The sequence below is a fragment of the Octopus sinensis genome, linkage group LG9 (assembly GCF_006345805.1).
Source record: "Octopus sinensis linkage group LG9, ASM634580v1, whole genome shotgun sequence".
NCBI lineage: Eukaryota > Metazoa > Mollusca > Cephalopoda > Octopoda > Octopodidae > Octopus > Octopus sinensis.
In genome coordinates, this window is record NC_043005.1 from 14,853,882 (window position 1) to 14,878,242 (window position 24,361).

The 24,361-nt window shown below is 37.0% G+C and overlaps 2 protein-coding genes across 2 annotated transcripts in view; one reads left to right on the plus strand and one right to left on the minus strand.

Moving 5' to 3' along the window:
- The window catches only part of LOC115215704 (ubiquitin carboxyl-terminal hydrolase 37-like), a 56,903-nt gene extending 49,246 nt beyond the window's left edge, over positions 1–7,657 (plus strand). The window contains exons 21-23 of the mRNA XM_029784990.2: positions 234–303; positions 2,290–2,428; positions 5,265–7,657. Coding sequence (XP_029640850.1) covers positions 234–303; positions 2,290–2,428; positions 5,265–5,328 — 273 coding nt within the window. The 3' untranslated portion in view covers positions 5,329–7,657. The remainder of the gene's footprint in view (positions 1–233; positions 304–2,289; positions 2,429–5,264) is intronic.
- A 379-nt stretch (positions 7,658–8,036) lies between these two features.
- LOC115215882 (methyltransferase-like protein 23) lies at positions 8,037–24,275 on the minus strand. Its single transcript, XM_029785228.2, has 5 exons — positions 24,139–24,275; positions 19,583–19,687; positions 16,129–16,369; positions 14,667–14,751; positions 8,037–9,705 (listed from the first exon to the last, which is right to left on the minus strand). The coding sequence occupies exons 1-5, from the start codon at positions 24,220–24,222 to the stop codon at positions 9,537–9,539; spliced, it is 684 nt and encodes a 227-aa protein (XP_029641088.1). The 5' UTR covers positions 24,223–24,275; the 3' UTR covers positions 8,037–9,536.
- Between the last annotated feature and the right edge of the window lie 86 nt (positions 24,276–24,361).

The following is a 24,361-nucleotide window of genomic DNA, read 5'->3' on the forward strand; positions in this document are numbered from 1 at the left end:
TGGGTGGCACGTAAAAAGCACCCACTACACTCACGGAGTGGTTGGCGTTAGGAAGGGCATCCAGCCGTAGAAACACTGCCAGATCAGACTGGGCCTGATGCAGCCTTCTGGCTTCACAGACCCCAGTTGAACCGTCCAACCCATGCTAGCATGGAAAGCTGATGATGATGATGATTGTCTGTCTGGTTGGGTGAGACATTAAGTGTAATGCAGTTTTTGTTTGTTTCTTCCAGGAAGGTAATTTACCTCATTCCTACCAACTCGTCAGCGTTGTTGCACATATTGGAAATACATCTGTTTCTGGTAAGTTGTAGTAACTCTTCCTTCACTTTGTTTCTGCTTTCTTAAATCTCTTTTTTGATTTCTCCTCCCTGCACACCAGTTTTATCACAATGCTTGTTATGTCATGTAAGATACCTGCTCCATTTAAAATGAGCAAATAAAGAAATTGGTTGTTTAACTGAAGAGTTTAAGAATGCTGTGTTCTAAATGTCCAACTTGGCTACTGTTTAATTCTTTGACTCAGCCTTTGATTTAAGATGTAAAATTGGATCAAATAAATAACATATTGGACTTACAACTCATAGGTCTTTTTCAAGTCCACTGCAAGTCATTTCATTGTGTATTTGGTGTGCCATGCCATTAACTGCTAAGCAATCCATAGGAAGGTGAGCCATATCTCCTATGAAAACTATTGTCAAAACTCGGAAAGAAGGCGGTGGAACTGCAAATGTTGCTGATGGAATGAGACATGTGGCAGACCTGTCTTCAACAAGACGACAGACATGAGTGTAAGTTATCAATAGATGACAATAATGTGTACAGTTAATCTCAAATACCTCATTTCACCATGGCCAGGTTGAAATAGTCGGGCTGACACTTTTCATTTGGAACAACTTCCCTCACATTCTGGCAGAAGACACATTAGTTTTTATAGCAACTGCAGTTAAATTAATATTGGGGTAGGTGAAGAGTCACATAAAGCCGGCAGTAGTTATTTGCCAGGAATATGGTGTAAATTAAGTTGAAGACCATCTTTAGAGATGATGGAAATTGTAATTCTTCACCAAACTACTAAGAAGTACCAATTCACCCAAGAATGTTGAAGACTGAATACTTTCCTACCCACGGAAGCATTAATTTTTTATCTGCTTGATACCAAGAAATTCAAGCTTAGAACATCTTTGATATACTCTCTGATCTTACACATTTTATTTTCACATAATGGTGAGACCCACTTGGTCAGTAGACTGGCAGCATTAAGTGCCAGGGTCATGGATTGGCCTAATCATTAGTGTTGAACAAGATGCTTTGTGGGTCTTTACATTCTAGGTTCAAACCCATTTCCCCTCTTTCTCCTTGTTAATTTTGCTTTCATCCTTTCAGGGTCAGTAAAATAAAGTACCAGTTAAGTTCTGAGATTGATGTAATAGACTGTTCTCACCCCTCCGAAATTTTAAGCCTTGTGCCTCTGCTGTTAGGAACTTTATTATTATATCTTCTAATATCTAAAAGAAATTACATATCTATGTACCCGAGAGTAAGTGTATGTATTTCTATTGTACTCAGCCCAGTGTAGATACACTGGGCTGAGTACAACAGAAATAACTAAATAACTGGTTTAACCCTTTAGTGTTCAGATTACTCTGTTAAATGTAATACTTTTTCACTCAAATTGTTTTGAATTAATCCTGGATCATCTTACAGCTTTGAGGTTTCAATGATGTGATTACTTATTTTTAAAATGACATTGTAGGTTAGGTGTGAGAGGCTAGATATCGCCAGTTTGAATATAAAACATGTGGAATATATTGGGCCGGATTTGGCCAGTTTAAACACTAAAGGGTTAAGAAAACAATTTCTAAAAATTAATAACTTTTATGATGTCTGAGAAAGCCATAAAATTGGTTGAGACACATCAAAGAATGGACATTGAGGAAGATGGTGGAGAATACGAGGTGTTGGACTCAGAAGGGCTTCTTTTCTGTGTCGATGGCCTCTTAAGGTTACATATTTTCTATTTGTTGACCAGAGGCTGAAGTTATGATGCAAACAGGATAACTGATGAAATGTGTAACATCTACTTGTTATGATATTTGGGAGTAGTATTTAGTCATTAGTCACATCTCTTAACAGCCTGAGTTCAAATTCTTCCAGGTCACCTTTGCTCTTTATACTTCACCGGCTGATAAAATAAGCGCAAGATATGTCAGAGTTGCATATACTTTTCTTTTCTCTTTTAAATGTCTAAATGTTTTTTTCTTTATTATTCCTTTTATTTCACATCAGGACACTATTTAAGTGAGGTTTTAGATTTACAGACCAATAAATGGTATTCCTTTGACGACAAAGAAGTACGGTTAACTAACGAAACTGAAGTACAAAACACTCGTCAGGATTCTGGTTATATATTTTTCTATTTATCAAAGTAAGTTTACTTTTATTATTATAATTATTACTATTTTTATTAAATAGGCAAAATGTCTATCAGATTTAACTTTGGTGTTTCATCAATCTGGGGACCAAGAAAATAATCATGTCCTGTACTAATATCATTTTCATTGACTATACATTTCAATCAAAATATGCATCTCTGTGTCCATGTTGTTGGATAGAGTGAATTGTTTGAGAGCGTCTCTGTAAATGTCTTAAAATATTTAGTTATGCTACTCTAGGCGCAGGAGTGGCTGTGTGGTAAGTAGCTTGCTAACCAACCATATGGTTCCGGGTTCAGTCCCACTGCGTGGCATCTTGGGCAAGTGTCTTCCGCTATAGCCCCGGGCCGACCAATGCCTTGTGAGTGGATTTGGTAGACGGAAACTGAAAGAAGCCTGTCGTATATATGTATATATATGTATGTGTCTCTGTGTTTGCTTGACAACCGATGCTGATGTGTTTACGTCCCCGTTACTTAGCAGTTCGGCAAAAGAGACCGATAGAATAAGTACTAGGCTTACAAAGAATATGTCCCGGGATCGAATTGCTTGACTAAAGGCGGTGCTCCAGCATGGCCGCATTCAGATGACAAACAAGTAAAAGAGAGTAAGAGTACATTGAGACTAAATCCTCTTGGGGTCAACTTTGCCCTTCGTCCCCCTTAGGTCAGTAAAAGAGTACCAGTCAAATACTGAGGTATATTGTATTAACTAATCCCACTCAGATTTTAAACCTTGGGCTTAGGCTAGCAACTATTATTAGGGACAGACGGAATGTCTTGCAATATTTGGTTGGCATTCTTTGTGTTGTATGTCTGAATCCCTGCTAGGATAAATTTTTCCTTTTATCTTCTCTTGGTTAGCCCAAAAAGTTCTGGGATGGAGGAAGGATTCTGTTTCACCACAATTGGTCCTTGTCCTTTGAAACAAAAACAAATTGTTTAGCTTTATGACTGTAAAAATCTTATTCAATAATACATTACACTTGTATCCTTTTATACTTGATTAGTTCTGATTAGTTCCATTGTAGGATTTGAACTCAGCACAACATGCTGTTAATTAGGCGTAATATGCCTACTACAGGGGATGTTTCCAGTTACTTTTGGGTACCCCCTCGTAGAAGTTGCTTTTACTTTTGAAGGATTAAGTTCAAGGAGTAGGGTAGTGGACAACTGAGAGATTAGTGGTTTGTATTCATGGCTTTCTACAATTAACTCAGGCTGCTTACCTACTCTTTTACTTGTTTCAGTCATTTGACTGTAGCCATACTGGAGTACCACCTTTAGTCGAGCAAATCAACTCCAGGACTTATTCTTTGTAAGCCTAGTACTAATTCTATCGGTCTCTTTTGCCGAACTGCTAAGTTACGGGGACGTAAACAGACACAGACATATACACATAGATACGACTGGCTTCTTTCAGCTATAGAAGACACTTGCCCAAAGTGCCACGCAGTGGAACTGAACCTGGAACCTTGTGGTTGGTAAGCAAGCTACTTACCACACAGCCACTACTACGCCTATATATATATAGTACCACCTTTAACCCTTTCATTACCAACCCGGCTGAAACCAGCTCTGGCTCTGAGTATAAATGTCTTGTTTTCATAAGTTTTGAATTAAAATCTTCCACCAAACCTTAGTCACAATTTATGTTCCTAACACTAACTGAATGGTAACTAAGTTATTTTACTAAATTCTTTGTTATATTTGAAGTAATTGAAAGAAACACAGAGCATCTCAAAATAAATATAGTAACAAAAGGGTTAAGTAACACTTCACGAGTGATTGCTTAAATTTTAAAATTTTATTTGGAGTGAAAGAGTGCTTAGTTTTATTCCTCCTATATCAGAGGTTACTCCTCAGTTGATTGGCAGTTTATATCCCTCATCTGTTTTACATTATGAAAACTGGAGATAAGTACAAAGCCCTGTAGATTATTTGTACTAAGGGTTATATTCTCTCACTTATTTTAGACTTTGAGAACATTTCAAAAATATTAAGTTCATAATTTTCTGGATTAATTAATCTCATCTTTAGTGTATATATTTATGCCTATGCTTTATTTTTGATTTTTATCAGGGGTCCTATTCTCAAATATCTACAGCTAAGGAAACCTTTGTTTTTTTTTTTTGATCCATCATTTGGCCTACTGGAGATAGATATAGATATTATTGCATTCATTTCAGAAATAAAGGTGCTTAGTGTGAGAATTCAGTCAGTATGCATGTACATATCTAGGAATATGTTGATTGGAGATTGAAACATAAATAATTTTTCCAGAATTAACCTTAAGTTAAGGTTAATTCTGGAAAATTACAATCTTCTATTAGTATTCCATATCCGTCAACTCAAACAATTTTTTGAACTTTCTATATTGGTTTCATTAATATTTCCTGTTTACTGAATGGGTTGATATTCTTGGGATTTCAAAATGTTCGTTTGCAAAGTATACATATTTGTGTGTGTGTGTGTGTGTGTGTGTGTATATATATATATATATATAAAAAAATTAAATTAAATTAGAGAGAAAACTTATATTATATTTAACTTTTTTATACTTTTTGGTTAGTTAAAAAAAAAAGCTTAAAGTTTATAAATATAAATTTTAATAATTTAAATTTTATATATTATATATATATTTTTTTTTAATGTTTTGGTTTACGTCTATCACTGTTTGAGTTGCCTAATAGTGGTTTTATCTCTAATTTAATTTATATTTATACTGTGAAATTTGATTTAATCCTAAATCTAATTTTTTCCCTGTAAGTTTGGATATACTCCCTAATATTATTATTATATATATATTTATTTTATTTTTCTGTTGCAGAGAAATTGCAAATAGTTTACGTTCTCTCTCTTCAAATAAAGACAGTTGTGTAAATGGGCATTAGGGCATTAAGATGCCACAAGCATTACATCAAAGGGTCAAGAAGAGAACTTAACAGAGCAAAGGAAAAGAAGAAAAAGAGCATACAGAACAAATATATCATTCCCCACCTCCCAAAACAGCACCAACTCACGGCTATAAAAGTACACAGAGGATAAATATAGCTAAAAAGTTGGGGTGAGATGATATCCTTCATTATGTTCTGTGTAGAGATCAAGTAATTCTTTACATATTTTAAAAAACTTTTATTGGTGAATAATTTCCCTATCAAACTCTTAAACGATTGACTGAAAAATTAGTCACTTTCTCTTTTTAAGATCCGAGTTAGTGAATGGATGAATTGAAATTTCTCTTTTGCCATTGTTGGAGCCATTATTCTCCTGTTAAACTAAAAGGAATATGATGAATGCACACACACACACACACACATATATATATATATACATGATCTATAGAGACACACACACACATATATATATATATAATCAAGTGGTTTGAAGAATCCTTACTTGAATGTTGATGCAAAAGAAGAATCAATCTTATATTTAAAACATTTGTTGAATGCAAAAACAAAAAAAAAAAAGCACCAAGCAAGTTGTCAGTTTGTCCCTTAACCATATCTGTGAAGATTTTTTGCAGGTTGTTAAAGCTAATTTTGTTTTAGTTTATTTTTTTCTAAAAAAAAAAAAGCATATAACAGGTCTCATAAAAATTAATCATGTCCATAGATTATTGAGAAATGTTCAGTGACATTCTTTATCAAAGATAATCTGTAAATTCAGGTTGTATTATGTTATGTGAGAAAGATATCTACAAAGGATGTATGTTAATTATATTTTATGGTTGCATTTGAAAATATATTCTTTTCATTATTTAAAACAAAAGCAAAAAAAAGAAAGTGGAGCGAGCAGTATTAAATTTGCCAGTATTTTTTTCTTCATTGAAATTGTAACAATGTATAGGGCAATACAAAGTACCAGTAATATGCTGTAGGACAATTCAATTGACTAAATTTCCCCACCTACAAGAGACAAAAGTTAGCCTTCTGCCTGGTATACACACAGTAGAAAAATTAGCCCACAGTAAACCAAGAGTAGTTTGATTTTTGTCAGTAGAAACCAGTTTGCTTTTGCTGCTAATGACATTTAGACCAACATGAACATAGAAGTTGTTGTTCTCTGGTCTTGTGCCTAAATACACACTCATTTTACACATATCTTGTGGATCTCAATAATTGTATGTGCTACTTCAACAGTTGCCTTAAAACAAGTCTTTATGACTGAGTGTGGCCTTATAGGGTCTTTACCTACCACCACTAAATCTAAACTCATACGTCCAAAGTCTTGGACACTGATGCCTTATTTTTTGGGATGCATTAAGTGCAGCATTTGTTAACATCACAAAACAGTTGTGCTTCTATTTCTTTAAAAATATTTTCTCTCCTTCCTAATTTATATTACATCAAAATGTGAAAAGATATTGGGTTACAAATCCATTTGTTTTGTTCATTCATACCGTCTTTTATTTGGACAGGGCAGTTAATTCTCCATTGTTTTTGTTCAATTAACTGTCTGTGTTTGTAGGGATAAATACATTTCAATTTTTCTCTCAGCCTGTCCATATATGGTGTTTAACCTGAATTAAATATTTAGCATTTTCAAACCTTCAGAATTGATAAGTCATTGGAAATGTGAAATGATAGGGAATAAGTTGTCTTAAAGAACGGCAGGAATAAAAATGGCAAATATTTGACTACTCCAATAGTTGGTAATGCTTAGTCTCACCATTCCATACACTCTTGTTGTCCAGTGTTAAAAAAATTTGACCATTTTTATTTCTCATGTATTTAAGATTGTTTTTTTTATAGATGTACCTATCATTAAATATCTACAAATTTGGCTTGTTACCAAGACTTTCACAAGCTACACTACACTTCAGGCTCTCTTAAAAATTCATTTTGATCAAGCAATATAGTTTCCAGTAGATTTGTACGAAATTTAATTAAAATATTTTTGTTATATATACATATATATGACTTAACATATTTTATTTATAATTATATGAATTGTGTTGATTGGGTAAATTTGTTTCCTTTTCAATAAGCTTAAGTGATTTTGTTTGGTAATAAAGAAATAAAAAAGACACAAACACCATCGTATGGATATACTTGTTATTTAACCGTTTTGTTTATTAGGTGTGTGGAGGAGAAACAAATGACAGCCTTGAATGGATTGTTCTCATTATTGCCTTACTAGAAAAACTTCAATTTTCTGAAGAAAAATACAGTTGGAAATTTTATCCAAAATTTAATAAATTTTAAAAACAAGCTAAAATGTGTTGCTTTCTTTTGTTCTTTAACTAGCAGTATCGCCCGTTGTTGCTCGGATTTGTAAGGGAAATAACTATAAAGCATTTTTAGAGTTATAGCCAAAAAATGGGGGGAAAAAATGATGGTAAATTTTTTTTTAGTTAAAAAGGTCGAGTTGCGTCCCCTAGACAGTCTGTGGTTTGTGTTTCTCGACCCCATGTCGAATTTATCGATTTTTTTCAGAACTGGGGGAACTTTTCAAAATTTTGGCTGCGTTAGTTTTGAATTATGACATTGGGCTATGTGTGTGTCAAGTTTCATCAGAATCGGTTGAAAGCCGTGGTCAGGGTGAGGGTACAACCTAACAGACACACAGAGACAAACTGCCGTTTATATATAGAGAGATTACTCATAATTCCTTAAGCACTTGCTGACTGCAGACGTTCAGCCTTACCAATGCAATGAAACCTCATAGCATATTTACTGTATGGTGGTAGACTAGAAACAAAATCTAGCCTCATTAACATTTAATGCAATCAGTTACATATGTCTACCAAGTTACATTACATGAACATGTCTAGAAGCTGCACTGCTCAGTTTGGTAACACCAAACATATGGTGGTTTGATTCCCATTTAGTCATAAGTACCATAGTAAAAATACAGCCAATTTCTGTATAAAGAGACATGTATTAAGTCTGACCAATACTATACTTTAAATCATCATCATCATTTAGTGTCTGCTTTCCATGTTGGCATGGGTTGGACACTTCAACTGGGGTCTGGGAAGCCAGAAGGCTGCACCAGGCCCAGTCTGATCAGGCAATGTTTCTGCGGCTGGATGGCCTTCCTAACGCCAACCACTCCATGAGTGTAGTGGGTGCTTTTTATGTGCCAGACAAGGCTGGCAAACAGCCACGATCGGATGTTGCTTTTTACGTGCCACCGGCAATGCAGTCATATATAAGGATCTACCCTAAGTTCAATCTTGTTCATAGATTGAACACACTGAAAGTACATAATCTGTTGTCAACAATCTCTTGATTGATAAGGCACTCTACTAGATTGGGTATGTACAATTATGGAAGGAATGGGGCAGGGCTTGTATAATTGAGAAATGTTTGTGCTGAATTCAAACAATTTTTATCTGAAAATTGTTTTTTAACCTTAAAAGTGCTCCAGCTATGACCTCATTTCAACCCCACACAAAACTACATACATTATCCTTCCTTTCTTTCATGATGGTATAAGGGAGATATGGCAGCTATATCTAGCTGGTCGGTGACTATGTAGAGGCTTCTTTGTTGATTCCAGAAGTCTCTTGTATTGTTATTTGAGGCACATTCCAACATTAGTCACTACCATTGGTTTAGTAGGAGATTCAGTCACTTAATCCTCTTCGTGGTTGAATGCTAACAACCTGTTGGATTTAAACCATTTTGCAGTTGAATGGTTATTCCTCTGCCACTTTGGAGTTGAACACACACTAAGAAACGGGCAGGTGATAAACACTTTTTTTTCTCTTTTCAAACATATCCATTATTAATTTAATGATTATCTTTTGTTCCACAAATCCAAGATTTTCCCATTGTGGCAAGTGTATTCATAGTACTTACCTATCTAAATATCTCTCTATTTCACCATTCCATAGCCTGATGCAAATTGTGATAATCCAAGATCCTGGTCATATTCATTCATTTGTTGGTTTAACATCTGTTTTTTTTTCCATGCTAGCATGGGTTAGATGGAGAAGAGTGTAGGATTTTTATGGCTAGATGTTCTTGTTGCTAACCCTTGTCTGTCTTTCAAGTAAAACTTGCAGATAGTTTGTTGTCACCATTTGCAGTATTGTACTGTAAAATTGACAGTAATATGATTGCAGAAGTGGGTAATCAAAGAAGCAGCTTCATCCAATCTTAGGCTTTCTCTTAAATATCTTCAGCATTTGAATGGTATGATTTCCTGGGAGGCCTGAATTGGCAATGTCTGGACCATCAGCTTGGAATTCAGCCAGAGATACTTGACTACAATTCAGATCCCAGTGTTTCAGTAGAGGTTCTATAGATTGGTCTGAGCTGAAAATTTAAAATGAAGGGCAATTATTGAAAAAAGTTACTAGAGCTGTATAATAGCTGCTATGAATGATCTAAACCAAGTCTGTTAAGTTGGCAAAAATTAAATTTCTTTCATCCTCGTTGTTTTAACATTCACTTTTCTATGCTTGCATGGGTCACACAGAATTCATTGAGACAGAGTTTCGTTGGCCAGATGTCCTTCCTGCTGCCAAAACTCACCAGTTTCTAAGTAAGGTAATATTTCCCCATGGCCATTTCCACTGAAGACTGGAAATCAACATCACTTGTATGCTAATGATGCTTATTTGCAACCATCATGTGATTTTTAAGATGGGTATACACAAACATATATAATTGGCTTCCTTCAGTTTCCATTTGCCAAATCAAGGTTTTGGTTAGCCTGTGATGGACAGTGGAACTGAACCCAAAACCACATGATTAGGAAGGGAGGAGCTTCATGAAAAATTTCTTAAAGTTATTGTCTGCCTTGAGAAGTCATGATAGTACAATTGTATACTCCAATTAAACATTTGTCCAACACTGTCCTGAAGGAAAAAAAAAAAAAACAATGAGGAGACTTATGTTTGCTTGGTCTGTTAGAAATAGAAACCAAATCTACCTCATGTCACACCCTACTAGTTTAAACAAAATGTGAGTTAAGTACCTACTGGAATGTACTCTCCCATTTGATTTTGACATGAGCATCCAATTGTTTGATCAACCAACACCTAATCTGTTACCACTCAGGTTAATATGCTAGCCAGATAGAATTCATACTATTAAGAATGGGATAGAGAGAGTTGTGAATACTATGTCTTTGCCTTTTGAAGAATGTACTAATTAATATAGTCTAGAAGAGTTAAAAGCCAGTAATTTTGAAAGAGGGGCTCAGTTGATTACATTGACCCCAGTGCTCAACTGGTACTTATGTATGGAAGCTGAAAGATCCCTAATCCAGATGTAGTTTCAAAGAAGTACTTGGTGCTGTTTATGACAAAAAGTGGGAGGAAATAGAGACTAACAGAGCTGCATACCAGATTAGTGGATGAACCAAGGTTTTAACTAAAGAGCTGATGTAAAAGAGGCAAAAGCTAAAACAAGCTGAGAAAGTGGGGAGCAAGAAACCATAAAAGGTAGAGGTAGGAGAGAGGCAAAGCATCAGGCATTTAGAAGCTGAAAGTAAGCGGTTTTCTACACTGTAAAGAAGTGTGTTGGTATGAATCAGAATATCATTGATGAAAAGTGTATATGTAATGAACACTGTACTTGCCCTTTATGAGAAGCAGATACAGAAATTCTGTTGTCTGGGGAGAGTCATTTTCTTTTTGTGCCTTATAATGTAACACACTCACCGGTAAAATTTCCACTTATTTCTTATTTTCATTGTCTCTTGCAACCTTTTCAATAGTCTTGACTCTGTCCATTATTTACACTGCATTCCTTTCGTTAATGAATCTTGCAAACCAAATCCCAAAACGAAAGATACAGAAAGGTTGCTGAATGAGACAAGGGACCAAGTATTGGAATTGGCAGCTACACAGTTGAAAATGCCATCAAAAATATGACAGTAGAGAAAGCAGCTAGACTCAGCAATAGCTGCTGGAAGTTTTTGGCAAAGTAAGGAATGCACTAGTCACTTTGATAGTGCAGCAAGTTGTTGTCTTTCTTCAAGGTTGCCACAGAAGTATTAACAGCTGCTAGAAGGAAAAAAAAATGCAAGTCTGTAGAATCAGTTTCCTTTCTATCTACTCTAGTAGGGATACCAAATGTCATCACTATCCAAGCAATATCATTGTGTAGACAAGTAGAGCATTTTCTTTTTGCTTTCCTCCTTCTCTCTCTGTATATATATATATATATAATTAATAATATCAGGGTAATAAAAATTTAAGAAATTTTTACTACCAGTGGCCTAGCATGTAGAAAAATTAGTCAATAGACTATATATTATTCATATAAATATAGTGTACATTTAAACACATAAGAGGTATCCGTCATAGGATTCCTGGTATGCTAGAAAGAACAGCCAAAATCCAAAACCACTATTAGGGATAAACCTCGAAGGGGATGAAAAATAAAAAAACATTTACCATCTATCTTGTGTGGTGGATTTGAAAAATTATAATATATAAGCACGGGGCACTTGTTGAATTGCTTTGTACTTATATGTTTAATCTAGGCGTACATGTTGATGAAGACTTCACCTAGCAAATTATTTTATTTGCTAAAAAAAGTCAGAAACCATGGTCCAGGATATAGATGGTAAATGTTTTTATTTTTCATTCCCTTTGAGGTTTATCCCTAATAGTGGTTTTGGATTTTAGCTGTTCCTTCTAGTGTGCCAGGAATCCTATGACAGATACCTCTTATGTGTTTAAATGTACACTGTATATATATATATACACACACACACTGAGAACAGCTGCATAAAGAAGAGCCATTCACTGAAAGTGGATGGTACCTGTGGAAGGAGAACCAGGAAGACAGGATGAAGTGGTAAGGACCAATCTCAGGATGTTGGGCTTCACTGAGGAAATGGCAATGGACCATGATGTCTGACAATATGAGGTTCTTGAGAAGACCTGCCCACATCAACAAAACTGAATTCTAGAAGCACTGTGGGTTCCACCTACATGTAACAAGAAAACTTTTCACACTCTACCTCAACAACCCAAATTACATCTCTTCTCTTCCTCACATTTCCCCCTTCATGTGCTATGCTTACCTCTCACTCCTATCCTCACAGCCCTGTTTCTCAGTATCATTGCTATTTGGTAGGCCCCACCACTCTATATACCCAAATTTTCACCCCTCACTGCATTCCCCTCCCCACTTTCTAATCATGCTCCTTTGGCAATGTTCTGCCACTTATATTATGATCTTCGAACCTCAAGGGTATGCTCTGGCACTTGCCACCTCCCTTCGTCTTGCAAGTTACTTGGTGACCCTGTCAGTGCAGGTGTCACTTAAAAAGCATCCAGTCCACTGCGCTGGTAGTTGGTGTTAGGAAGGGCATCCAGCTGTAAAAATCCTGCCAAAACAGATACAGAAGTCTGGTGCAGGCTTCTGCCAAACTGTCCTACCAAGGCCAGCATGGGCGACAGACATTAAGCAATGACAATGATGATTTAGAAACCTTGCTAGTGCCAGTAGCATGAAAAACATCCCATTATACTCTCTAAAGTGGTTGGCATTAAAAAAGGCATCCAGATACAGAAACCATATCAAAGCTGACATGGCCTTATGACTTGGCAGATTGTCAAGTCATTCAACATATGCCAGCTTAGAAAGCTCAAGTTAAATGATGATCATGATACATGTATATGTGTTCATGTGTATTTGGATCTCCCTTGTCTTGACACCACATGATAGTTGTGAATAAATATCATACAAGTTGTGTCATCCATTTCTAATATTCTGTGAAATACATTCCTGACCAATGGAGATTGGCAAGGGTAGGTGAAAGGTGGTGCATTCAGACAAAGAAAAATCTGCCTCAATGAATTTTGTTTGACCCATGAAAGCATGGAAAAGTGAGCAATAAATCAGTGATGATAAAGTACATAAAGGTTGGACTTCCATGCAATTTCTTCCTACTAAATTTCAATTGCAAGATATTAGTCAACCTGAGGCTACAGTGGAAGACACTTGCCCAATGTGCCATGCCATGGGATTGAACTTGAACCATACTTAACCACACAACCATGGTTGTGCCTTGTGAATACAATTTCGTAGGTGGAAACTTTGTGTGTGTATTCTTTTGCTTGTTTTAGTCATTTGACTGTGGCCATGCTGGAGCACTACTTTAAAGGGATTTTTAGTCAAAGAAATTGACCCCAGGACTTATTCTTTGTAAGCCTAGTACTTCTTCTATCAGTGTCTTTTGCTGAACCACTAAGTTACAGGGATGTGAACACACCAACATCAAATGTCAAGCAATGGTGAGGGAACAAACACATACTCACATAAACATATACATTATGGGCTTCTTTCAGTTTCCGTCTACCAAATCCACTCACAAGGTTTTGGTTGGCCTGAGGCCAGAGTAGAAGACACTTGCCCAAGGTGTCATGCAGTGGAACTGAACCTGGAACCATGTGGTTAAGAAGCAAGCTTCACAAGGTCCAGTCTTTGTTGTGTGTAGCTTGTGTGCCTCAGTGACCCTGAGCTATGTCAGCAGAGTGTCATCTTCTGATAGGATCCCCAATGCTGGACAGGTCTAAAGATAGAGGCCAGACTAATATGGACCACCTCATCTCACAAATGAAAATGGGTTTGTGTAGGCCAACATACCTACCTAGCAAAAAGCAAGGTTACAGAAGTATCAATGGTAATTCAAAACCAAGATCTGGAAAAAGGAAAACTTCCCCTCCGGGAAACACAGGTGGGATATTGAAGCAGAACTGAAAAAGAAGTGACCCAACAGGAGAGATGCAGAAAAGACAGACCAGAGATGAGAAAAGTTGTTGATGTCTGTGTTTCACAGAGTATGAAGAGCTTAACATAACATATTTGTATGTGTGTACATGCGCATCCGTTACCTTTTATTTAAAAAATAACAATCTCAATAGATAATAAATATTGGGAACCTACTTTTCATTGACAACTGTGATTGTCACACGCCAATGACGGATCAATATTTAGAAACTCGAGTCCGTGTGTATCTTAAGTTGGAGACGGGAAGGATGGCTTCCCTTCGCAAATACTGATAGGGCACAGCTGGAGGAGGTGTCCTCCTGGGGCAACAAACTACAGTAGCATCCACCCTTAGGGGTTAGCCATATTTAAATGGCAAATATACGTCACAATCTCAATAGAGATTGATAAAATATATTGATCTCTATTGATATGGTATAAGTATTACAGCTGATATGATTGACTGTAACTCTTGAAGGAAGTACCCCAGCATAGCCGCAGTACGATGACCAAAAAACCATTTTAAAAATATCATGAGAACCTACCTTCTTTCTTGGTAAGTGCACCAAAACTGGCATTCACCGTTCTTCTCCAAAATAAATGATACTGTTACTAAAATGTCTTCAAAGTCTGGAATTAACAAACAATTTTTGATTGGAATTCTGGAGATAATGTTAACCAAAACAAAATATATATACATACAATTAACTATTAGAATTATTAGTGGATTGGCAGAATCATTAAAGAATCATAGAAGGTGGCGAGCTGGCAGAAACGATAGCACACCGGGCGAAATGCGTAGCCGTATTTCGTCTGCCATTACGTTCTGAGTTCAAATTCCGCCAAGGTCGACTTTGCCTTTCATCCTTTCGGGGTCGATTAAATAAGTTCCAGTTACGCACCGGGGTTGATATAATTGACTTAATCCGTTTGTCCTTGTTTGTCCCCTCTGTGTTTAGCCCCTTGTGGGTAGTAAAGAAATAAGAATCATTAGAGCGCTAGACAAAATGCCTAGTTGTGTTTATTCCAACTCTTTATGTTCTGAATCCAAACCTCTAAAAGTCAACTTTGTCTTTCATCTTTCTGGTGTTGATAAAATAAAGTACCAGTCAACTACTAGGATTGATATATTCAACAGATCCCCACCACTAAAAATTTTTGTCCTTGTGCCTAGGTAAGAAATCATCATTATTATTAGCCAGGCAGGTCAAAATGTTGAGTATGTTCTTTTACATTTTCAGTTGAGGTGAACTTTTGCCTTCTATTCTTCTAGTTGGTGAGAGAGAGCTAAAATAAAGTACAGTCAAATACTAAGGTTGTTGTATTTGGATGTTTCCCTCCCACTAAATGCAAAGCTGGTGCTGATGTTAGAAATATTTATAAGCAAGTCGGTGCAATGCTTAATCTTCCTTTATTTTCTCAATTCAAACCCTGCTGAAGTCAAATGAGTTCAAATTTGCTTTTCTTTTGTGGGTGGGGCTGTATATCATAATTTTCTTTCTAATTTTGGCACATAACCAGCAGTTTTGGAAGAGGGGCTGAGTTGATTACATTGACCCCCAGTGGTACATCATCATCATCATCATCATCGTTTAACGTCCGTTTTCCGTGCCAGCACAGGTTGGACGGTTTGACCGGGGTCTGGGAAGCCAGGGGCTGCACCAGGCTCCAGTCTGATTTGGCAGAGTTTCTACAGCTGGATGCCCTTCCTAACGCCAACCACTCCGCGAGTGTAGTAGGTGCTTTTTACGTGCCACCTGCACAGGTGCCAGGGGGGTCCGGCATCAGCCACGATCGGTTGGAGCTTTTAACGTGCCACCGGCACGGTACCTATTTTATTAACCCCAAAAAGATGAAAGGCAAAGCTGACTCCAACAACACTGAACTGCTAATGTAAGGAACCAGAAGCAATGCTGCTAAGTACAGTAACAATTCTTTGTCTAAATATTTTAACTTCATGTAGAACAACAACAATAAAAAACAACAAAATAATAAACAAAGAGTTACCTTTCAGGTTATAAAAACAGTCAGAACCAAGAATGATATCAACAGGTGCAAGATTCATTAAGTCAGGTGAAAAAAGCCCCCATGTAATACCAATAACTGGTAAATCTGGGAGCTCATTGGCAGCACAGCAATTCTTACAATGTTGCAGACTGTCAGGTAATAAAAAGCTATCACTGAGAACCACGGATTCTGCCTTGCATTTGGCTGCAACAATTCCTGGCAAAGCAGTTCCAGCACTCAACTGAAATATAATAACAGTGAAGTTAATCAATTAACTCTTAGCAACAGAAGCAATATTAATACAAAAAAGGGATCTTTTCGGTTTGAACGGCAGTTTTTTCTAGCGGTGTCACATGAAATTGTCACCCATAATTATGACCCTAGACTCGATCTATTGCATTTCAATCTCTTTTAGGGTTAGGGGTGGGGGAAGGGTATCTTGTTTTCTTCACAAATGTAAATAAACCCAATCTGTTTCTTAAACAAGGGACATATTCATACGGCACAGAATGCTTTTTTACCTCAATAGATGTCATTGATTGGTTGAACTTGCAGAAATTGAAGTAAAAAAGCAACATATATCTTACAAACTATAAAACTTTCTCAATAAAGCCAAGAGAAAAAGATGTTTTATAAACACATTCTACCAGTATATGAAGTTTAAAATTTTTTAGTTACCTAGAAATTATGTTAAAAACTGCCGTTCAAACCGAAAAGATCCCCAAAAAGCAATCTTTATATCCATCTTAACAAGGATGTTTTGCTACAATACTGAATACTATGGTATTTACCTTGAGAGTACCTTTCATATGGACTCATTGTGCATAAAAGCACATTATTTACATTGGACAGGAATGTGTCCTCATCTTGTTGGTTGTTACCACAGTGTTTCAACTGATTTACTCTCCAGCCTTCATCAGATGTCCAAGTAGAATTTTGAACCCAACCCTGGGTTCTCATTACTAAGGTATTTTTTTGCCGATATTATTATTATTATTTATTCAAGGTACTGACTGGAATTGAATTTGCAATCTTGGGGTTAGTAACCTGCGCTCTTAACCATTACGCTATATGCCTATTAAGAGCACGGGTAACTAAGCCCAAGATTGCGAGTTCAATTCCAGGCAGTGATTTGAATAAATAATAATAATAATATCGGCAAAAAAATACCTTAGTATTTACCAAAATTACATAAAATATCTTGAAATACTAAGGAGTAAATTTATTCAATAAAATCGCCCATCGGCTTCAACCATGACCTCCAGACGGCTTCAGAATCTCCTGCAACTCTTCTGAACAGTCACCTAAGTTGGTGAATGCTGCCATAATCCTTCATCTTTGGTGTCACAATGAGTTTTGTTGGTCTCTCAACTGTGCCCCACACATAATAATCAAGGGGGTTGCAGTCTGGGGACTTAGGTGGCCAGATATTAGGGGTGGTCCCAGAAATTGTCTGACAGCCATGACTGGGTTCTCTTGCCTGTGTGACATGGTGCAGAGTCCTGTTGCCAGACATAGAGTCTTCCAGCAGCCAACCTCTTGACCCAGGGTAGCACTACCTCCTTCAGGCACTTGATGTAGGCCTGCATATTGAGCCTGAGGCTGTGTGGGAAGATGAATGGAGGCATAACATTGCCATCACTAGTGATCAGTCAAAACACCATGATGTTAACTGGATGTTTGATTTTTATCACTCTTGGTACGTTTTGGGGACATGGCAAACAAATGGTTGTTCTGTGTGTTCACCATCTGATCCTGGCAGAAAATTTTCTCATCTGAGAAAAACTAAAGCATGTTCGGTTGGATGGGGATGCTTGAGTTTATTCAAAAGTTTCGTAGCACAGTCTTTCTTCTTGTCCTTGATGGCTTGGGATAAAAATTGGCCCTTTCTCATTTTGTAAGAGGAATACCAAATGTCTTTATGCATTATATGCCTGATAAGAAACTCAGACACTCACATGTCCCTGGAGATGGATGTGATTGACTTGGAGGGATTATTGTCAACCATAGCCTGGATTTCACCAACAAATTCAGGAGTTCTTTTCTTATCAGAATAATCAGAGTGAGTTTTCTGAGCTGCCGTACCTTCGTAATCACCATTAGACTCATCCAACTCTTTCCAAATCCTCTGCACTCTCCTCAGATTGACACCCAAACACTCTGAAATGCCCATACTGGAGCCTCCAGCGTGAATGCCAAGCAATATAGCATGTCATTTCTAAATTTCTGGCAGAGTGAATTGCATCATGGTGCTGTTTTTCTCACAGACAGTGCCCAACTGACCCTACTATATATCTAGTTAATAAAAAAAAAATGAAGAAAAAAACAACATATTTATTTATTGGTGGTAAAGAAGCTTGACTAATCTACCCAGTGTACTAGCAGCAAAAGTATCCAAGGAATATACACTAAAGACATAATCTGGTACAGGATTGAAATGAGAATAATCACATCCTCAAACATATGTATATACATAAACATACGTAGAAGAGAATTAATGCATTCGAGCTTTGGTGTTGGAGAAGACTTTTACGGATTCCATGGACAGCGAGGCTCACCAATGGAGAAGTTCTTAAGCAGATCAGGCCGAAAATGTCGTTAGAAGCTAGGATCACCAAGCATGGATTGGCATATTTTGGTCATCTGCGAAGAAAATCCCTGGAGAAGGACATCATGCTTGGAATGGTCAGCGGCAAGAGAGGAAGAGGCCGACCAAGAACCCACTGGCTTGACACCATCAAGAGTGATACCGGAATGGACATAGCCAGTCTGAAAGAAGCGGCCCAGGATAGAACTGACTGGAGGACACTGATCCGAGTAACCGATAGTCGACTTCGACTGAGCAGACAGATAGATAGATAGATAGATAGATAGATAGATAGATAGATATTTGTATATACATTTTTCATCACCTCTGCTTATTGGTTTTCTTTGCTGCTGTTGTTGACATTTTTGTTTAGTATCATTTCTTTCCATTTTCTATTATCTCTTCCAATATTTACTGACCATCTTCATTATATAAACATTAGAGGTTTTTTACAATTTATTATTGTTCTTTGTTCTTGTTTCGAAAAGAAAATTGAAAATTTGTAAAGTCAACTTCAAGAAACGTAGTTCAGAATGTTTTCTTTTTGTACAAGCTCTTTTGTTAAATCTGAGGATGCACCACTGACAAGTGGGGCAGTTGTATGGGGTGGGAACACAGAGCCATCTAGTGCCCTTCTTTGGTCTCACTACCACCCGTGGTATTGAGAACCACTGATTTTCAACTATCGCACAATGGAATGGTCCATAGTTGAAATGCTTTTGAACATAGATCTGCTTAATCTGGGCAGACAATGTTAAACATTCAAGTGTTAAGTGTCTTGTGTCACAGGCACAATTCAGTGACAGGACAAAAACTGACTTCTTAGCCTCAAAGAATATGCTATAGTAACAAAGAAAGATATCTTACCTCCAATATCCTTCTACCTTTAACCGCATCTTGGAAATACCAGATATACTGTGCTAGTACAACTGCACAAGGCCACACATAGAAACCATAATTTGGATCCATCAACTGAAAAGGGATTCATAAGTAGCTATCAGAATAGAAATAGCTGGCAGTGATTACAGCTTGGAAATGAAAGTACAACTGTTTCAGACATCTGTTTTAGATTCAATTATCAGTTTGATATCGAGAAGACATAAGTAGTGCTAAAATCTAATGATGGTTGCTTCTGACAGGATCCTACGGAGGAGATGCCTAAAGACTACCACAATGACCTCATTGTCAGCAATAGTGGGCAGAGAAGATGGATGGCTAGAAGTGATTGTTAAAGTAAAGCAACAGGAACCAGAGTATGAGATGGGAAGTGGGGAGAAAGAAACTCAGGGAATGTTTATCATTGTTGGTAACAAAGGGTGTCTCTCTTGGTGCAAAGTCAGACTGTATAAAGTATGCATTAGAAGTGAGATGTTACATGGTAATGAAACACAGACACTGAATACTCCAATACTAAGTCATCAACATGTGTATCATCACTATCATCATCATTGTTGTTTAATGTTTGCTTTTCAGTGCTTGCATAGGTTAGACAAGAGTACATTGGAGCAGTGTTTTCTATACCTGAATGCCCTTCCTGATGCTAACCGTTACCTATTTCCAAGCAAGATAGTAATCTCAGTCTATTGAGCACCAAACAACCTAGATATGGTAATGGGGAGAACTGGAAATAAACAACACAATTTGAACGAGCCATTGGTTTACAAAGATTGTACTAGATGTCAAGAAGCCTGGACATGCTTTTGCACTGGACTACAAGTAAACACCACTGTCTGTATGAACAGCAAGGCCTTTGTTTACAACCAAGAAACACGTGAAGACAAGAGTACAACTCACACACATACACATATGCATGTGTGGCTATGTGGTAAGAAGCTTGCTTCCCAACCATGAGGTTCCGGGTTCAGTCCCACTGCATGGCATCTTAGTATTCTAGTATAGCCTCAGGCCAACCAAAGGCTTGAGTAGATCTGATGGATGGAAAATAAAAGAAGCCTGTTGTGTGTGTGTGTGTGTGTAGATAGTTAGTTCCTATTACCTGGGTGACCAAATTAGCAATCGTGGAAGACGCTCTGAAAGTATTGTTTCTAGAATAAGAATTGGGTGGAGGAAGTTCAGAGAGCAATTACCTTTGTAGGCAACAAAAGGGCTCTCTCTCAGAGTGAAAGGTAGACTACATGATGCTTGTTTGCGAACGGCTATGCTCCATGGTAGTGAGACATGGGCTCTGAATGCAGAAGACATGCATAGACTGAGGAGAAATGAAGGTAGTATGCTCCATTGGATGTGCAACATCAGTGCACATGTATAGCAAAGTGCAAATGTATTGAGAGGTAAGTTGGGCATAAGAGGAATCAAATGTAGCATACAAGAGAGAAGACTACATTGGTTTGGATATGAGATACATATGAATGAGGACAGCTGCATAAAGAAGTGCTGATCACTGAAAGTGGATGGTACCCACAGAAGAAGGAGACCCAGGAAGACGAAGGATTAAGTGGTAAGGACTGATCTCAGGATCTTGGGCCTCACAGAGGAAATGACAATGGCCCAAGATGTCTGGCGATATGAAGTTATTGAGAAGACCTGCCCATATCAGTGAAACTGAGTTCTAGAAGTGCTGTGTCCCACCTATACTTAACAAGAAAACTTCTCACATGCTCTATCACAACAAACCAAGCGTCTCTACATCTCTTCCTCACAGTTCCGTTTCATGCACTATGCTTACCTCCCACTCCCCAATCCTGTTCCCTTGGCCCTGTGCCAGTGTATCATTGCTCTCTGTTAGCCCCCAACTTGTACATTCCACCCACATGCCCTGTCTCACTGTGTTACCCGTTTCCAAGCTAGCTAGCTCCCAACCTGTGTGTTTCATCCTCACATAACAAGAAAACTTTTCACTCACCCTACCCCAATAAACCAATCTGCATCTCCACATCTCTTCCTCACATTTCCTCCTTCATACACTATGCCTAGCTCCCACTTTCCAATCCTGCCTTCACAGCCCTGTTCCTTTGTATTATCACTATCCAGTAGCCCGACTCTATATATACCCAATTGTTTTCCACTCACCCCCTTGCACTCTTTAATCACACTTCCTTCACAATATCCTGCCACTTATATTATGGTGTTTGAACCTCAAGGTTGCCACCATCAATATCTCTCTCTTTCTTTATTCAACCATCCCATTTATATTCTGATCCCTGTCCCTTTTGAGTATGCCTGGCATTTTTCCACCATCTCTATCCTGCTGTCTCCCACTCTGTCTCTCCTCCTGCACTTCCTTTAGGTTGGATAGCCATCTATTTTCTTTGCCGTAGTACACCTGTTTCTGTCTTCATTCCTGATCTTTCTCTGGCTGGGTAACCTTGTACTTCGTCTACAAGACACCTGTTTCTGTCTCTCTGTCTCACTATAACCTTACATAATCTGTCACAAGCAAGATCACCTCCTCCAATGCCCCTTCTCCTCTAGAAAATTTTTTTTTGTCCTGACGACCTGTCAGCGCAGGTGCTGCTAAAAGCACCCAGTCCACATTGTAAAGTGGTTGGTGTTTGAAAGGGCATCCAGCTGTAAAAACCTTGTCAAAAATGACCTTGCTTGTGCTTGTGCCATGTAAAAAGCACTCAGTCCATTCTGCTGAGTGGTTGGTTAGAAAGGGCATCCAGCTGTAAAAGTCCTGCCAAAACAGTCACACATGTCTAGTGCAGGTTTCTGCCTGGCTGGCTCTAGTGAAACCGTCCCACCCATGCCAGCATGGAAGGCGGACGTTAAACGATGATATGTGTGTGTGTATCTGTTTGTTCCCCACCATTGCTTGACAACTGGTGTTGGTGTGCTTCTGTCCTTGTAACTTTGCGGTTCGACAAAAAGAGACCGATATAATAAGTACTAGGCTTAAAAAATAGTTTAGGGTTGATTTGTTCGACTAAAACTCTTCGAGATGGTCCCCAACATGGCTGCAGTTGAAACACAGAAACGTAATATATATATATATATATATATATATATATATATATATATATATATATATATATATATATATATATATATATATATATATATATATATATATATATATATATATATATATATATATATATATATATATATATATATACCTCCCGGTATTCAACTCTCCAAGGAGGGTGACGTACTGCGTACAGCATATACAATGAAAATTTTATTAGAAAAATATCCATTTTTGAGAGAGTTGTGAGGAAATAAAGTCGAAATGTGTGAATTGTCCAAAACTCCTCACTCACCCCTCCGGAAAAGAACTTTTACAACAAATTCCGATAGGACCGTAAACTACACCAACTGAAACGTATCTCTGGAAAATTTCATAAAAATATATGCATCTTTCAGAAATGAAAAAAAAAAAAGTCGGTGGGGGCGGACACATACCTGTATGTACATAGAAAAATAATTACCTACAAAAAGTTTAGCAGTACGAAAAATTATAACTGCATTAATATATGACCTCTGGTATTTAGTTAGACATTATGTAATTAAAATATAAGTTGTTTTTTTTTTTGTACCAAGATAATTTAGAGAATACCAGTATACTGGAACGATGTCGCGACTATATCCAAGTAAATCTTTATTTCGAATGTAGTTTTGTATACTCAACAGATACATTTCTAAGCAAACTGTGTAAATGGCCCAATACATAAAACAATATGCGCCTTTTTATTTTATTTATTCACTAGCAGTATCCCCCGGCGTTGCTCGGGTTTGTAAGGGAAATAACTATATAAGCATTTTTAGAGAGTTATAGCCAAAGAATAGCAAAAAAATGCATTAAAAATGGAAAACAAATTATGGTAAATTTTTATTAAATCGTTGACTCATCGTAGACATTTTTAGAGAGTTACTTCCCTTATATAATACCGAAAAAATGCATTAAAATGGAAAAAAAATTATGGTAAATTATTTTTAAAATCGTAGACTCATCGTAGACGCGCGCTAATACCCAGAAGGCTCGATATGAATCACGACTATAAGATACCCGGTTTTGGTTAAACTGCACCACAAAATGTGGGAGTAGTTAGGAATCTAAATCGTAGGAGACAGACACACAACTTCACTTTTATATATAAAGATTTACTGAGTTCCTGCTTTTCGTTTCTTTTAGTTTACTTCGTAAACTGTGTTCTTTATTTTTCTTACTGAATTCTAATTGTAAACAATTGCAGCGTGGAAGATGTTTGTGAGCCAATTAAGAAACACACAAAAGCCGTTCGATTCACTTCAACATTTAAGTTTAATTTGTCTAAATATTTTCGTCGCCTTAAGACCGCGACCTGTTCACTGACAAAAATCCGTATATTCTCAAAAGAAATAAATTACAAATAGTCAAATATAAAGTTCAGTACGAAAAAAGGGGAACAGACAATTCTATTTAATTTCAAAGAAACAATAATAATAATAAGAGAATAATAATTATAAAACTAGAGATATACCTCTGGAATAACAATGCTCAAAGTTTCTTTCGATTTATCATTTATAAACTGGAACTTTTTTGAGAATATCTTTACAGCTTTCATTGAAAACTTTTGAAGAAATTTGAAGGAAGAATTCGAAGAGTTTTAGGAACGTCGCTTAGTACAACACGAACATAAACAACAATGAAAATCACTTTTATATATATACGAATTTTAATATTGCTTTTTCTTCTTATAAAGA